This window comes from Bubalus bubalis, chromosome X (assembly GCF_019923935.1).
Source record: "Bubalus bubalis isolate 160015118507 breed Murrah chromosome X, NDDB_SH_1, whole genome shotgun sequence".
NCBI lineage: Eukaryota > Metazoa > Chordata > Mammalia > Artiodactyla > Bovidae > Bubalus > Bubalus bubalis.
This window is the reverse complement of record NC_059181.1, coordinates 52,012,271-52,028,386: the sequence shown is the minus strand read 5'-3', so window position 1 is coordinate 52,028,386 and position 16,116 is coordinate 52,012,271. Positions and strand designations below refer to the sequence as shown.

The 16,116-nt window shown below is 44.9% G+C and overlaps 1 protein-coding gene across 3 annotated transcripts in view; it reads right to left on the bottom strand.

Annotated features, from left to right (window-relative positions):
- The window catches only part of SMC1A (structural maintenance of chromosomes 1A), a 46,842-nt gene that overhangs the window by 2,870 nt on the left and 27,856 nt on the right, over positions 1 to 16,116 (bottom strand). Inside the window, exons 20-25 of one of the 3 annotated variants that reach the window (XM_025276372.3) lie at positions 12,962 to 13,118; positions 12,135 to 12,289; positions 11,872 to 12,023; positions 10,651 to 10,720; positions 10,251 to 10,361; positions 3,920 to 9,827 (exon numbers count right to left, since the gene is read on the bottom strand). In XM_025276372.3, the coding sequence (XP_025132157.1) occupies positions 9,744 to 9,827; positions 10,251 to 10,361; positions 10,651 to 10,720; positions 11,872 to 12,023; positions 12,135 to 12,289; positions 12,962 to 13,118 (729 nt within the window). In that variant the 3' untranslated portion in view covers positions 3,920 to 9,743. Of the gene's footprint in view, positions 1 to 3,919; positions 9,828 to 10,250; positions 10,362 to 10,650; positions 10,721 to 11,871; positions 12,024 to 12,134; positions 12,290 to 12,961; positions 13,119 to 16,116 lie in introns of those variants that run through there. The other 2 variants (XM_025276371.3, XM_044937288.2) reach the window with 2 other exon arrangements.

The window sequence follows — 16,116 nt, the reverse complement described above, 5'->3', positions numbered from 1 at the left end:
ACTGAGAGGTGGAGAGAAGGCAAACCTGCTGAGGACCTCAGTAGCAGAGGAGCAACGTGGTGGTGATTTCTTTTGGTTTCCTTTTTACCTCACATATCCTAGACTTGGTGCTGGATAAGATGGTAATTAGATAATAACCATTCTACTCCAGCCAAACACCACAGGAAAAACTGTAGTCCCACCAGCAAAGGCCAAGTGGGGAGCCTAGACTTCTACCTTTGCTGGCTATAAAGAGTAACTCTTCCCCTCCTCACTGGGGTAGTGTTTGGGAAGGCTGAATGGGGAGTCAGAACTCCCACCCTCATCTAAGAGTAATGAGGAAACCTTCTCTCTGGGGTATGTACAGACACTGAGTGGGGATACTGGACTTCCATGCCCATCTGTAGTAACAAGTCAGTGTCTCCTCTTTCACTGCTGGAACAGTGTCTGAAGAGGCAAGTTAAAACAAGATATTTAAGTAATCCTCATATTTAACCCAATACCCCAAATCCCCAGGTTTCAACTGAAAATCACTCATCATACCAAGAATCAAGAAAATCTCAATTTGAATGAGAAAAGACACTCAATAGACTGAACACCATGATGACAGAGATGTTAAAAATCATCTGACAAGGGTTTTTAAGGAGCCCCATCATAAAAATGCTTTAATGGACAATAAGGAATATGCTTAAAACAAGTGAAAAAATACCAATTGTCAGTAAAGAAATAGAAAATATAAAGAAGAATCAAATGGAAATTGTAGAACTGAAAAATACAATAACCCAAACAAAATGGATGGATGGCAAAAAACGAGGGGACAGAGGAGAATCAGTTAACTGGAATATAGAACAACAGAAATTACCCAATCTGGAAAAAGAGAGAAAATAGACTAGAAAAAAGTGAACAGAGCCTCAGGGACCTGTGACACTATAAGGAAAAAATCTAACATTCATGTCTTTGAGGTCCCAGAAAGACAGAAGAAATAAATGAGTTAATATTTACATAAGAGCAATGAGACTTCAAAGTTCTGTGGGAAAATGGCTTTGAATCTCAAACTTTAGGGGACATCCCTGGCGATCCAGTGGTTAAGACTTGTGCTTTCACTGCAGGGAGCATGCGTTCAATCCCTGGTCAGGGAAGTAATATCCTAATATCCTGCGAATGCCTCAAGCTACAGCCACAAAACCACAATCAATCAATCAAACAAAAAAAGCCCATAAGAAATGAAACTTTATATCCAAGTATAAGAATGGAATACAGTATCCAGGAAGTCTATCTCCTATACAACCCTTCTGAGAAGTTACTTGAGGATGTATACTATCAAAACAATGGAAAAAAACAGACACAGCAAAAACCTTGGGAACCACCAGTAAATAGTCATATAAGCAAGGAAAGCTGTGAAGGAAAGTTCCAAAATGACAGTCATGCATCAGGCCTGGAGAACAACTAGTCCAGATTTGAGAAAGGGACGGAGGGTTCCAAGAGGGTCTTTTTTGTTTGGGGGGCGGTAGACTTGATGTACCTAATGTAAGAGAGATTTTTGAGAAGAAAAAATGGAATATATGAAAAAGTAAAATAGTGAAAGAGAAACAGAATTAGAAACTTCCAAAAAAATGAAAAACTGCTACAAGGAAAAAATTATAAAAGTACATCAATTGGCTCTGCAATGAATATTTAGTCATGTTAAAAATAATTGTTTATTGCTTTTAAACTTTTAGGATCAAACTAAAGACCACATACAGAAAAAGCCTTAATCTGATTACAGAATAGAATTCAATGTTACCAACTTTGATATATAAAAGACCAGATGATAGAAGTTGAGAGGTTGAACAGTGGGGAAGAAGGCAAATAGGAAAGGTATTCTCATCTAACAAAGTTCTGGTTCAGAAAAATGGTCTCTCGCTCATGGAACAAGGAATCAGTGTTGCTTAAATTCAGAAAAGTTATCTACTAGAGAAACTAAATCATATTAAAAACAGGAAGGACAAGAGTTGAACTTGGTGTAAATTATTTAAATCCTCATCTGTCATAGCAGGACATAAAAGACACATCATATGGCATATTATTTAGCAGTGGGGAAAGCAATCAGAAGAAATAACTAAAACTGGATGCTAATAACAAGATGGTAGATGTCCAACTCTTTGCAACCCCATGGACTATACAGCCCATGGAATTCTCCAAGCCAGAATACTGGAGTGGGTAGCTGTTCCCTTCTCCAGTGGATCTTACCAACCCAGGGATCAAACCCAGGTCTCCCACATTGCAGGTGGATTCTTTACCAGCTGAGCCACAAGGAAAGTCCAAGAACACTGGAGTGGGTAGCCTATCCCTTCTCCAGGGTCTCTTCCTGACCCAGGAATCGAACCAGGGTCTCCTGCATTACAGGCAGATTCTTTACCCACTATGCTATCACACAGGGAAGCCCCTCAGAAAAGTTATTTAACAGAGAAACTAAATCATATTAGAAGCAGGAAGGACAAGAGTTGAACTTGGTGTAAATTATCTAAATCCTTATCTGTCATAGCAGGACATGAAAGACACATCATATGGAATATTATTTAGATATGGAAATAACAATCAGAAGAAATAACTAAAAGTGGATGCTAATAACAAGATGGTAGAGTAGGGATGGGGGCATGTGTGTCAGTACTTTTTTGGTACTGGTTTATTGATTTGTTTTCTGAACACTGTGTATGCATTACTTTTATTTTAAAATGAACATGTATTTAAAATTAATTTTTAAAAAACAGAAAAAGGACATTCCTGCCCACCACTTAACTCCCTCCCCCCAAATGCCCTTGTTCCTGGCAGACCTAATGGTAACAGAATATAAAAATCTTTGAGAAACCTTGGGAGTCTCCTTTCCTACCTCTCCCTTAAATGTAGCTTTACTGCAGTCAAAGTGGAATATTCGTTAACCCAGACTTGCCATACTTGCTTGGAAAAAATATTACTCCTTATCTCCATTAGTTGGAATGTCCCCTATTGTTCAAGGCTTAGCTCAAATTCCACCTCCTCCAATGTCTTCCTTAGTCCACTGGCAGAACTTTCTCCCTCTATGACACATGCACGTTATTTATTCAAATGTTATTTATGTCAATGTTTCATGCCCCCAACCATCCTTCATACCAGCTATTAGAGTCATCTTCCTAAAATACCAATCTGTCACTTCTCTGCTTCAAACCCTTCTTCAGTTTCCTATTGCCCATAGAATGAAAGCTAAGTTTGATTGCCTGGCTTCCACTTCTCCCACTGGTCCCCCCAAAACCCATGTGCTTTCACACTATAGATCTTTCTTAAGCAGTTCTTCTGTTGGCAGTATTCTTTCCTCCGTTTCTACATGGTAAACAGAAATTCTTCCTTCAAGTGCCCCCTTCTCTATTAAGGCTTTCCTGAAAACTCCCTCCATCCCACCCCACCCCAGGAAGAACCACCTAATGGTCATATTCTCTACTCTGCCTCATCTACACTTGTCAGTTCTTTTGTCACAGGATGCACTTATCTGCTTAATTATCTGAGCCCTCAGGTAAACTGAATTCCTGGAGTATAGGGAATATATCTTATCTCCAGAACCAAGCACAGGGCTTGACATGCTGCAGGAGCTCAATATATGCTTGCTGAATGAATGGATGGCAAAGTGATGACTAAGTGAATACTGGAAAGAACAAATGAGCAAATGCTTATACTATTGCATGAATGATAATAAGTGAATGAATGAGTTATCTAGAAGTAATGAATAAATGAATGACTGGATGAGAAAAAGAAGCCAATAAGTGAATGAAAAGTTCCTGTGCCAGTGAGGGTGTGAGAGAAGAATGAATTTCCACCTGTGTCTTGGTTCAAACCTACCTGTAAGATCTTCTGCCCTATTCTCCACCCATCTGAAGTACACACCACAGTATTAACCTTTTTTAGATTATAAGGAACAGACACACTCAGCTTAGTGATGGAGATTTATTGAAGCATTCACAGGGAAATAAGGAAGACAAAAACAGCTACACAGGCAGCCTCACAGAACAGAAACTTGAAAATGGTTTATGATCCAAAGCAGCGCTAGAGCCTGGCTTATCTTGTCACCCCCTCAGCTGCAGGCATCTGTTGCTCCCTTCTCTAGTGCTTCTCAAAATGGTGACTCAACTTCTTTCTGGCAGTGTTTATACTCCTCCTACTGCTACTGACTACCTTCTCTCTGCTCCCCTCCATGCCAGCCAGTGGCCTTCGGGGCACAGCTTCTGGGCCTCCTGGCTCCTGCAGCTTCCTGGCTTCTGGGGCTTCAGCTCCAATTAATCGGGGGCTTCTCTGTGCTGTAACTTCTGCTTGCCTGGTCTATCCTGCTGCCTCTTTGATTCTTGCTGCCTCACTGCCACACAGTTGCAGCTACCTTGGGGCTCTTGCAGTCTCATTTCTTCTGCTGCCTCATGGATCTTGTCTGTTCAAGCCTTCTGCTGCTTCGTGGATCTCACAGATTCAGGGTTTTGTCTCATGGTTTCTGTTCCTCTAGGCTACTGCTACATCGTGGCTCCTATTGCTTCATGGCTTCTGTGTCCTTTTGGCCCATTGTCTTGCTGCTTCATGGCTTCTGCTACCTGTGGCCCCACATTCTCACATGCCTCATGGTTTTTGCAGCTTTCTCCTTGTTTTTGCTATTCAGTTTCTGACATCCCTCATCCACCACATCTGCCTTGCTAAATTCTAATTGTTCACTTCTTCTGAATGCCTCACATTCAGCCTCCCTGAAAAAGGATCTGATTGTTTCATACATTTACCATCTCATACAGGCCATGGCTAGGAGATAGAGTTCTTACATCAGTCTACCTAATAGGCCATCGTCCAGCTTAGAGACTGGCTGTCCATGAGTTAAGATACTATCCCAACTTTGTCATCTGTGGCCAGGATTGTGAAGTCACATGGTACAGAGCATGGCAACTCATGCTTAATCCCTTAAAAGGGACTGTGGGCATGGCAGGTCTGCTGAGGGCTTCCAAAAGGGAGCAGTGTAACTGGCAAGCTTCTTGTTTGCCTGTCCAGTACCAGTGACTCAAAGGCCAACCTTCTCCTTGGCCTGTTCTGCCTGTTCTGATCTGCAATGGGAGAAATCAAGGCTCTAGGGGCAATGTGGAAAGGGAACTTAGGCTCCAGTTCTGGCTCCTACATTTCCTAGTAGTGGGGCCCTAGGCAAGTTTCTTCCCCACTGAGAGCCTCAGGAGGGGACTGGACGAAGTCTGTAGGTTCCCTTACAGGTCTGATGTTTGAGTATCTCCCTTTAGGTTACTGTATAAGGGACGTAAGTCTTATCTGGGGAAGCCCTCAAAAACATCTGAGGTAGGAAAGAGGGAGTCAAGAGTCCCACCTTGGAAGGGCACAGGAGGTGCTTAGCCAAGATTTATTGAACTCAATGAATGAATCAATGGCTGGGGAGGAGGGGGAGACCACACAGCACACAGAGAATGTTTACTTAACTTGAGGAATTATAATTGCTGAGGAGGCTGGAAGGAGATTCTGATTCAGATGGATGATGAAGGAGAATGATTAGGACAGAGTAGGAATCTTGGCTATTAACCAGCATTCATTCTATCCTCCCAGTCACACTTCACATCCAATAATCAGTCACCAAGTCTGCTTCATTTCTTCCTTTAATGGCTCACACCTTATCATCTCCAATCCGGTCCCACTGCCCTTGCCCTTCAGTAGACTAGTACTTTCAAATTCCCTAACTAATATGTCTCCATTTTCTCCTTCACACATGCATTCATTCATTGAAAAACTATTTTTTGGATGCCTATTTGGGGTCAGGCACTGTGCTTTTTGCTGGGTGTATGCTAGTAGCAAGATAGTCCCACACCCACCCCTGTGGGGCTTATAGCTTATTTGGAGAGATAAAATAGGCAAATATAAAACAGTTTGAGAATTGAACTGGGAAACTAAGGGAGCATAAAGCTTGAGCATCTAACCTAATCTGCTTCCACACTGGCCAGCCAGAAAGGGGTTTGTTTCTTATCCAGTCTCCTCTGCTGTCTCCAACCCACAGTTCCCAAACCTGGCTGCACCCTAGTTTCATCTTCACATTTATAAGCTCTCCAGATTCTGAGGCCCCCACCCAGTTATGAAAACTGAATTTTTAGGTGGTGGTGGGGGGGGGGGTGTCATCCAGGATGCACCATGTGTTTCTGGTATACAGCCAGTTAGGGAACCAAACTGTTCTATGAGGTAAATCTGTTCTATAGCCAGGCTCTTACGACTCTCTTCAAATCTGGTTCCTGACTACCTCTCCAGCTTCACTTCCTGCTACTTTTCCCCAGCCCAGGAAACCTTATGGCTCAGTATTTCTGAACTGGTGGGCTGTTTCTTGACCACAGGTCTTGTGCGTACTGTTCCCACTACCTGGAAATCCCTTCCAACTCCTCAACTGGCTAATTCCTACCAGTCCTTCGAGACTCAGCTCAGGTTTCACCTCCTAGACTAGAGGATGTCTTCCCTGAACCTCTACCTAAGCTAGATGCCCTTCCTATATCCATGCTCCTGTCATAGCGCTGATCACATTGGTTTATGAATTGCCTCCCCAACTAGACACTGAGCTCCTCAAGGACAGGATAAAGATTTGGTTCATGTTTGGGTCCCCAGACTAAGGCTACTAGGTCCAGAACATAAGGGAGTCATCCTAGTGTCCCCCAACTAGCCCTAGGGATTTCACTCAGGTCCAGCTGGCTAGGAGGCAGTGTGACACAAGAAAAGCACTGGGCAAACAGAGGAGATCCTAGTTGAAGTTTAGGCTCTGCAAAGGAACCACTGGGATCTCAAGACAAGTCATCTCACCTCTCTGAGCCTCAGGATTTAAATCCTTTGTAGCACTTTTGTTCCTATGTGCCAGGGCCTTAGCCTGAGGCAATTTATGTAATGCTTTCTACCTCATGAGGTAGGGATTAGTTACCCAGATTATCATCCACACCTACTGAATTAGATTTCCAGGCGTGGGACCAGAGCAAGGAGCTCCACATCCTTTGGACACGGGAGTGCAGCAAGGAACTGCTGCTTTTCATTATAAGCCCTTCTGTAATATTTTATTTTCTAACTGGTGTATATATTGCTTTGATTCTTAAAAAGGAAAAAGAGGGAGTTCACTGGTGGCCTAATGGTCAGGATTCCGGTCTTTCACTACCACGGCCCAGGTTCAATCCCTGGTTGGGGAACTGAGATCCTGCAAGCCACACAGTGCAGACAGAAAAAAAAAAAAAAAGAAAAAGCTTCACAGGTGATTCTAGTGAACAGCCAAGGTTGATAACCACCCTCACAATGGAGAAAACACAAGACTGATGGAGGGCCTGGGTTCAAACCTTCACTGCTACCTGGTAGGTGGGTTACTTCACCTTCCTGGGCCTCAGTCTCCTTATCTGTAAAGTGGGAAGAATAGCAATTACTACCTTTAAAAATCTGTGATGATCTAGATGTTAGCCAAATTGCTTTAGATATATTTCATCTTCCTTACATGGTTGCAAGGTAGGTGTATATTATCTCCTTTCCTTCATGAGGAAACCGAGACTCAGGGAGGTGAACTAACGGGCTCAGGTTTCTGCAGCTAGGATTTGAATCAGGGTGACTCCCAAATTGTGCTTTTCCACATATGCCAGCTTTTCCCAAATTATGGCACACACACCACAAGTGGTATGTGATTTCTTTGGTTGAACACATACATTTATTTTGTCTTGATAGTTGTCCCTTTTAATATGTATTAGAAAATACATACTTAGCACATCAAACCCATTGTTTCACGGTTATCGCTACTTAGGATGAAACTAAAGTAGATTACAGTATTAGACCTAAGACAACCTCAAGAAAAATACTGGGTAAATAGTACGGGAGGACAATTTGGAATTATCTATTAAAAACAAAAGTATACATAGCCTATGACTCTGCAATTCAATTTCTAGGAATCTACCCTAGGTAAGTTTTCACACACACACAAATGCTCCTGCTTAGCATCCTATAAAAGCAAAAACAGAAAACAGTCTATCACATGAGAAATGGGTAAATAAAATGTGGTAGAGTCACATAATGGCAATCTACCTAACAATTACAAAGGATGAACTGCTTCTACATTTAGCAACATGCATAGATCTCAAAAATATAGCTAAGCAAAGAAAGAAAACTGCAGAATGAGTCAATATATCACCTGCATTAAACACAATATATTCAATGAATTCACATGTAAAAGTCTTAAAGTTAGTATGGATGTACAACAGACATTATAGCAATTAAGATGGGATGGGAGAATGGTAGTTGAATGACTACTATTATTTGCAACAATCTAATTTCTTAAGAAAATTCACTCATTACTTGGGTAATTACAATTGACTAAACCTTTAAAAAACAAAAATGTAGTATACAGATGAGGACAAGGTGATGGTCTGATGGTATATGTGAAGAAGCAAAGACTGATCTCATGGCAGCACACTGAGCTGCCTCTGCAACTAACAGTTATTTCCCAAAAGGAACATCGCACGCATTCAGCCAGGATGTGGCCCAGGCTACCTCTCCCCTACCTCCTAACAACCCAGGTTGAGATCTAGGCACTCAGTTATACGTGATTTAAGCTATAGGGTTCCTTGTGCCCTCCATTTACCAGGTAAACCCCATCAATGCCCTGGAATTCTCCAATAACCAGAGCATTCACCATCTCCCAAATCTGGAGGCTCGTTCTGTCCTTAACAATTGGGATCAGAAGCCCTCAGGCGTTAGGCATGTGAAGACTTGTATTCTGAGGTGTTGGCATCTACTGGACTCTAAGCAAGGATAAGGCCTCCAGTGAGGAGTTTGACATCATTAAATCCTATGAGGTAGGTAAATACTGTTAGCCCCATTTTATAAATGAGGAAACTGAGGCACAGAAAGGTCAAATGACTTGCCCAGCGTCAAACTAGAAAGTAATAAAAAATGGGACTAGAACTGTCCTCAGAGCCCAGACTCTGCTCCTAGTACCCAACCAAATCCTACCAACTTAAGGTCCAGCTCAAAACTGACCTCCGGAAAGCCTGGAGGTGATCGTCTTCTTTTCAAATTCAAAGCACCTATACCTGATTCAGCTAACCATGGGAACTCATGAACTAGCATCTTCCTAGTAGGAGGGTAGAGATCATGTCTGACTCAGTTCTGTATTCCTAGCATAGAGTCTGACAAACAGGTGTTCAGTATGTGTCTGATGAACACACAAAATGAATGAAAACATGAATGAGGGCAGTTTCACGTAACTGCCTGAATCCTATGAGGTCCGGAATACTTCTGCCCAACTCCGGGGTGCTGTCATACTAAGCTCTCTTGGAATCAAATTCAGCCTAGGCTCCTTCTAAAATGGGTCTCTAATATTTGTATTATTTTGAAAGCACACCCACATACGCACATGCGGACATATATACACACACATACATACCCACACACAAGCAAAATGCAAGGGGGGGCCAAAGGACCCATGATTATGGATGATGGGAGAAGGTCTGGAAGGGAGGAAAGGGGATGGACAGATGGCCCTGTTCAGCTCAGTTCAGCTCAGCTCAGCACCTCCTTCTAGAGGCCAGGATGCTCCCTGAAGCTCAGGAATTTTTGCTCCAGAACTAACATCACCTCTGTTCCTCTTCGTGCTTGATAGCAGTGCCTAAATCCCATGATTATACCAAACAGGGACAGGAAGTAGGGGAAAGTTGGGAACCAAATATCCAGAGATTGGGAGAGGGGCAGCTTAAGGATCCAGACTGGGTAGGAGGGCAGAACTACTGCTACTGCTCATTGGGGTTGGGGTTGGCATCTGGGTACTTGGTGAGGTCGAAGGTCAGGACTTTGCTGATCACACAGTCCCCTTGCTGAAGGAGGAGGGAGAAAAAGAAAAATAAAATTGTAAGGAGAGAATTAAGAGGGGTCTAGTGCCCTAGGACTGGGGAGCTTCAAACCCTCCTCCCTACATACCTGCCCAAAGCCCAGGCTCTGGTTCTCTGGGTATGAGAAGATTTGCTCAGTCCCATGTGCCTTCTCTACCTGCCTATTTCTGTACTTTTGTCCTTTTCTCTGTCTGGGTGCCTCTGCCCTGCCTTTCTACCTGTCCCCAAATCCAATGGCCCTGCCCAGCTGGGCTGGTAAGCCTCCAGGACAGGGCTCCAACAAAGCTGTTCATGAACTGAGTCCCTATGCTCCCCCACCCCCTGTGCCCCTCCACTGCAGCCTTCCCTTTCTGCCCTGGGTAGTCAGGCAGGGAGTGGGGGCTGGCTCCTGAGCCAGGCCCGCCCTACCTCAGGGTAGACTCCAATGAGGCTCTCAGCCTTGGTGTAGAACTCCTCCTTGAGAGAAATGACGATGGCCTGGAAGTTGCAAGTCGACTGCTCCTTGATGTAATTTGCCACCTGTGGGAGGAGCCACCGAGCATTTAGTAGGGCTGAAGCCCTAACACTCCCTGGCTTATACAGTCAGAACCAGAGGTGGGGGGTGGGGGTAGGGTAGCGGGTGGAGGGTTGTGGGAAGAGAGGCTGAGAGGAGGCTACTGACTAGTACAGTGTGGATGACCCTTGGCCCAGCCTCCCGGGCACAGAGAACAGGCGGCAGGAACGGCTAGGGCACGCTCAGGAGTTGTTCCCAGAAACCCAGCCCCAACTTGGGGAACTCTTTCCCGGGCCCCACTTTCCTTGCACCCACCTTGCCAATGTTGGTGTTATCCAGGGCAGCATCGATCTCATCCAGGACGAAGAAAGGGGCTGGCTTGTAGCTGGGAGGGAACCGGTAGGTAAGCTGATACTGATGGGAGCAGAGGCAGGGCATGACAGCCCTAGGGCCCATCACACAGGCCAGCACCCCCTTCCATTTCTTCAGAGACTAAAAACCCCAGGTGTGAATGTTGCCTGAGTCCCTAAAGGCCAGTACACCAACCGAACTCTCTTGTGCTCCAGGATCCATCCATCCATCTCTGCTTTGCATCCATCTCTGCGCTCCAGGATTCCGCAGAACCAAAAGACATGGTCCTCTCTGGAGTGTCCAGGTTGGTTGAGGAGATAAAGCTGTCCTAGGCTCTGGTCATACTGACCAAGCTACCTGGAGGTCGACCCCCACCTACCCACTCACACCATGTCTCCCTGTCTCTGCGCGTGTTGTACCCTCTGCCTTGGAATGCCTACTGGTCTCCCTGGCTAACTTCTACTTATCCTTTGCATTTCCTGCTCAAGTGTCACCTGCCCTTGAAAGCCTTTCTTGGCCACCCACACCCTCCCAGATTGGGTTGGTGGCTCTCCTCTGTGCGTCCAACAGCACACACGCTCACCCAGTTACAACATTTAGCTCACTGTTTACACATCTGGCTTCCACTAGACCATGAGCTCCTTGAGGACAGAAACCATGTCTGACTCATCTGTGTCCCTAATCCCCCAACAGGGTCTGGTAAAGAGCAGCCATCAAGAAATGCTCACTGACTGATGCTGTACAATCAAGCACTAAGTTGTAGGGGGGAGTCAGATTCAAGTACTGTTGGTATTTAGGAAGGGGAGGTCAGGGTATGCCACAGTAGTTGAAGCAGGCTTCCTAGAGGAACAGGAGGAGGAGAATGCAATGTGAAGGGGTGGTAGGTGACGGACAAGCTAGATTTGCATGAAAAGGGCTTATGAGCCAGCAACCATGTGAGCAAAAGCTTGGAGGTGGGACTGAATACATGCAGGGGAGGGCATGCTGAATGGATGAGGGTGGATTGGGAAGATAAGTCCAGGAAACCAAGGACAGATATGCTGCAGCAGGTAGGGAAACAGATGCAATCCAGAGTCCACCAGATCATCTTCACCTCTGTAGATCTATGCATATCGTTGGACCCCAGAGCCTCCAGTGGCCTCAGCACAGTCTCCAGCAACTGCCCTGCAGGGGGCACAGCCTTACCTGTGGATGGCAAAGAGCAGGGCCAGAGCTGCAACTGTTTTCTCCCCCCCTGACAAGTTGTCCATGGGTCGGAAGCGTTTGCCAGGAGCCACACAGTTGTAGTTTATGCCATCCAAGTAGGGCTCCTCAGGGTTCTCAGGGCCCAGGAACGCCTAGGGGGAAAGGAGATGGGTCAGGTCTAGATGGGGATGAGGACAGGAAGCCTAGAGGGAAGGTCAAATGAGGATGGGTAGGGGTCATTTGGGCAAGGGGCTCCAGCCTACCTGAGCACTGCTGTTACGAGACAGGGCCTTGTAGATCTCATCAATGTTGGTGGCCACCGATTCAAAACAGGCATTGAAGCGGTCAAAGCGTTCCTTCTTGATCTGTTCAAATGCCTGCTTGGCCTTCTTGGCTCGCTTTCGGGCTGCCTCAAATTCTACCACAAGGAAAAGACAGGTGACCCCTCAGTACCCAGGCTCTGCCAGGGCTGAGATCCATGCTCTGGCAAAAACAAGTAACAATACACAAAGCAGGAACATCCCACAGGGAGGAATGCCTGGGGAGGGGCCCAAGAAGACAATTCCACAATCACCTGTGTCCAGTGGGCTGGTCACATGCTGTGTGACCTTAGGCAGGTCATTCATTCTCTAAACCTCAGCAGTTCTCTACTCTAAAGCAGATGTGATAATTCCCTACTACTTAGGGCTCTTGGGAGTTTTGAGTAAGCATGTAAAAACAGGAGCTGTTGGTATGTACAATAGGCCCCTGCCATACCTCCAGACTCCTGCCTTCATCTTGCTGCTGCTGCTAAGTCGCTTTAGTTGTGTCCAACTCTGTGCGACCCATAGATGGCGGCCCACCAGGCTCCCCTGTCCCTGGGATTCTCCAGGCAAGAACACTGGAGTGGGTTGCCATTTCCTTCTCCAATGCATGAAAGTGAAAAGTGAAAGTGAAGTCGCTCAGTCGTGTCCAACTCTTAGCAACTCCATGGACTGCAGCCTACCAGGCTCCTCTGTCCTTGGGATTTTCCAGGCAAGAGTACTGGAGTGGGGTGCCATTGCCTTCTCCGGCCTTCATCTTAGGCCTGAGGAAAAGAAGAAACTCTTACCGTCTGAGGTCTCTTGGAACTTGTCTCGGACACTTTCCAGCTTTTCCATGGCCTTCATGTTGGGGGCAGCAATACGCTGGAGCACACTCTGCTGCTCATTCAGCTTCTGCTGCAGCGTGTTCATCTCCTGCTTGATCTCCTCCTCAGCCTGGGCATCCTGCAAAGCCCAGGCCCAGCAGCATTAAGAAGGGCCAGGCCCCTACAGAGACACCTGATCCAGCAGGGGCCTGCTCCCATGCAGAAGGCAGGTTCTTTTTCCCAACCCTGCTCCTCTCATCAGATCCTGACCAAAGTAACCATTTCCCACTGTCCCTAGAAATTACAGGCTCACGTCACTTTTCTCATCTCTAGTCCTTCCCCTTTGGACTGCAAGGAGATCAAACCAGTCAATGCTAAAGAAAATCAACTCTGAACATTCACTGGAAAGACTGATGCTGAAGCTGAGGCTCCAATACTTTGGCCACCTAATGTGAAGAGCTGACTTATTGGAAAAAATCCTGATGCTGGGAAAAATAGAAGACAGGAGGAGAAGGGGATGACACAGGACAAGATGGCATCACTGACTCACTGGACATGAGTTTGAACAAGCTCTGGGAGATGGTGAAGGACAAGGAAGCCTGGCGTGCTGCAATCCATGGGGACATAAAGGAGTCGGACACAGCTGAGCATCTGAACAACAATAATAAAGCCCTTCCCCCAGGCCCTGTCAGCCTCTCCATCTCTCAGCTGATGGTGTCCCTCTCTGGCTCTCAGCCAAGGTCATGAGCGAGCACCATGTCAGAGTGACCTATAGGCTCCCACACAGGGTGGTCTGGACTTCATTTACAGCTGTACAATGAATAAGACAATGCATATTTTCTGCTCAGATCACTACACCTGAGCAAATTCCACTTGAACTTGGTTTTAAGTCTTATGGATACCGCAATGCATATCTGGGCTTGTGCCTTTCTGTCACTTTTAGTCAATAAATATTACTAAATGCCTTCCAACACCAGGCTCTGGCCCCTCATATCCCATGAGCCTGGGCTCCTGTACTCATAGAGCTCATGGAATAACAGAGGAATGTATATAAGTAAACAATCTCATACAGTGAATACCCAAACAATGATAAACAGATGGTGATGGGTCAGCACACAAGTGCACTTACTCAGGTACGGGCTAGGGAAGGCTTTCAGGAATATTTTTAAGCTCAGGCCTATAGGATGAATGGTGAGAATGGAGAGAGGAATAGTCTTCTATGCAGATATCACATGCAAAACCAGGGTTTATCCATGGTTCATTCAAGGAAATCAAAGCAATTCAAAAGAATAACCAACTTTAATGAACTTCAAAAGCCAAATGGAAATTCCCTGGTGGTCCAGTGGTTAGGATTTGGTGTTTTCATTGCTGGAGTCTGGGTTCAATACCTGATCAGGGAATTAAGATTCTACAAACCAAGTGGTGCAGGGGAAAAAAAAAAAAAGTGCCAAATAAAGGGCAATTCAACATGGCAACAGTAGCAACTGTTGTGTGTGTGTGTGTGTGTGTGCGTGCGTGCACGTGCACTAGACAGAGGCAAGGTTGAAGGCACATGAAGAAGCTCAATGATAAAAGTGTCTTTTATGCCTTGTAAGAAATTTGGGCTTTATCTTAGGTGAGGGTGCCACTGAATGACTTCAAGCACAGGAAGGATACACACACACACACACACACACACACGTTTTTGGAAAAAAAAAAAAAAAAAAGCCTTTTTGAACATCCCTCTCTATATATAATGCTATGGAGTGATTCATGGATTCAGTAGAAATATGAAAGGTACACAACAGAATGCTATCTTTTATCTAAGAGAGAGAATGTGAATATATTTGCATATAAGTATGTTTGTATTTTAAACATACAACAACAAAATGCTAATCCAAAAACTGAAATGGTCACACATAGAGGGAGGTGAAATTAGACAAGAAAAGAAACTAAACTTCTCTTCACATACTTTGTATTATACTTCTGGTTTTAGAATCAAATGAAGAATTTACATAATTATAAAACAAAATTAAGTTGAATCCAAATGTGAAAGCCACTGGGTTAAAAAAGAAATATTAGGGGAACAAGATATTCACAAGATGCCAAAAAGTCACCCTAAAGATTCCTTATTACTTACAATGGTAAAAGTGTATGCTTAGTATTGAGAAATCTGGCAATAGATACCTTAACTGAGGCTCAAACTTAGCATCATGCATAGTAGGACACTGACACGTGCCTCCTGCAATATAAAGTACACTAGGGAATTTCCTGGCGGTCTAGTGATTAGGACTCAGCACTTTCATTGGCATGGCCCAGGTTCAATCCCTGGTCAGGGAACTAAGATTCTGCAAATCACTCAGCACAGCCAGCGGCAGGGATGGGGCTGGGGGATGATATGCAGTGAAATGTTCTTGCCAAAAAATTACTTAACCCAAACATTTCAAGCCTCTAAAACAGTTCACACTTCCAATTTATAGGAAATACAAGGTTAGGAGGAACAGATATAGCATCCAGTCCCATCACTTCATGGCAAATAGATGGAGAAACAGTGGAAGCAGTGGCTGACTTTTATTTTTCTGGGCTCCAAAATCACTGCAGATGGTGACTGCAGCCATGAAATTAAAAGATGCTTGCTCCTTGGAAGGAAAGTTATGACTAACCTAGAAAGAAAGTGGAGTCGCTCAGTCATGTTCGACTCTTTGCGACCCCATGGACTGTAGCCCACCAGGCTCCTCCGCCCATGGGATTTTCCAGGCAAGAGTACTGGAGTGGGCTGCCATTTCCTTCTTTAGGGGATCTTCCTGACCCAGGGATCGAACCCAGGTCTCCCACATTATAGACAGACGCTCTACCATCTGAGCCACCAGGGAAGTCCTAGATAGCATGTTAAAAAGCAGAGACATTACTTTGCCAACAAAGGTCCATCTAGTCAAGGCTATGGTTTTTCCAGTAGTCATGTATGGATGTGAGAGTTGGACTATAAAGAAAGCTGAGTGCCAAAGAATTGATGCTTTTGGACTATGGTGTTGGAGAAGACTCTTGAGAGTTTCTTGGACTGCAAGGAGATCCAACCAGTCCACCGTAAAGGAAATCAGTCCTGAATATTCATTGGAAGGACTGATGTTGAAGCTGAAACTCCAATACTTTGGCCACCT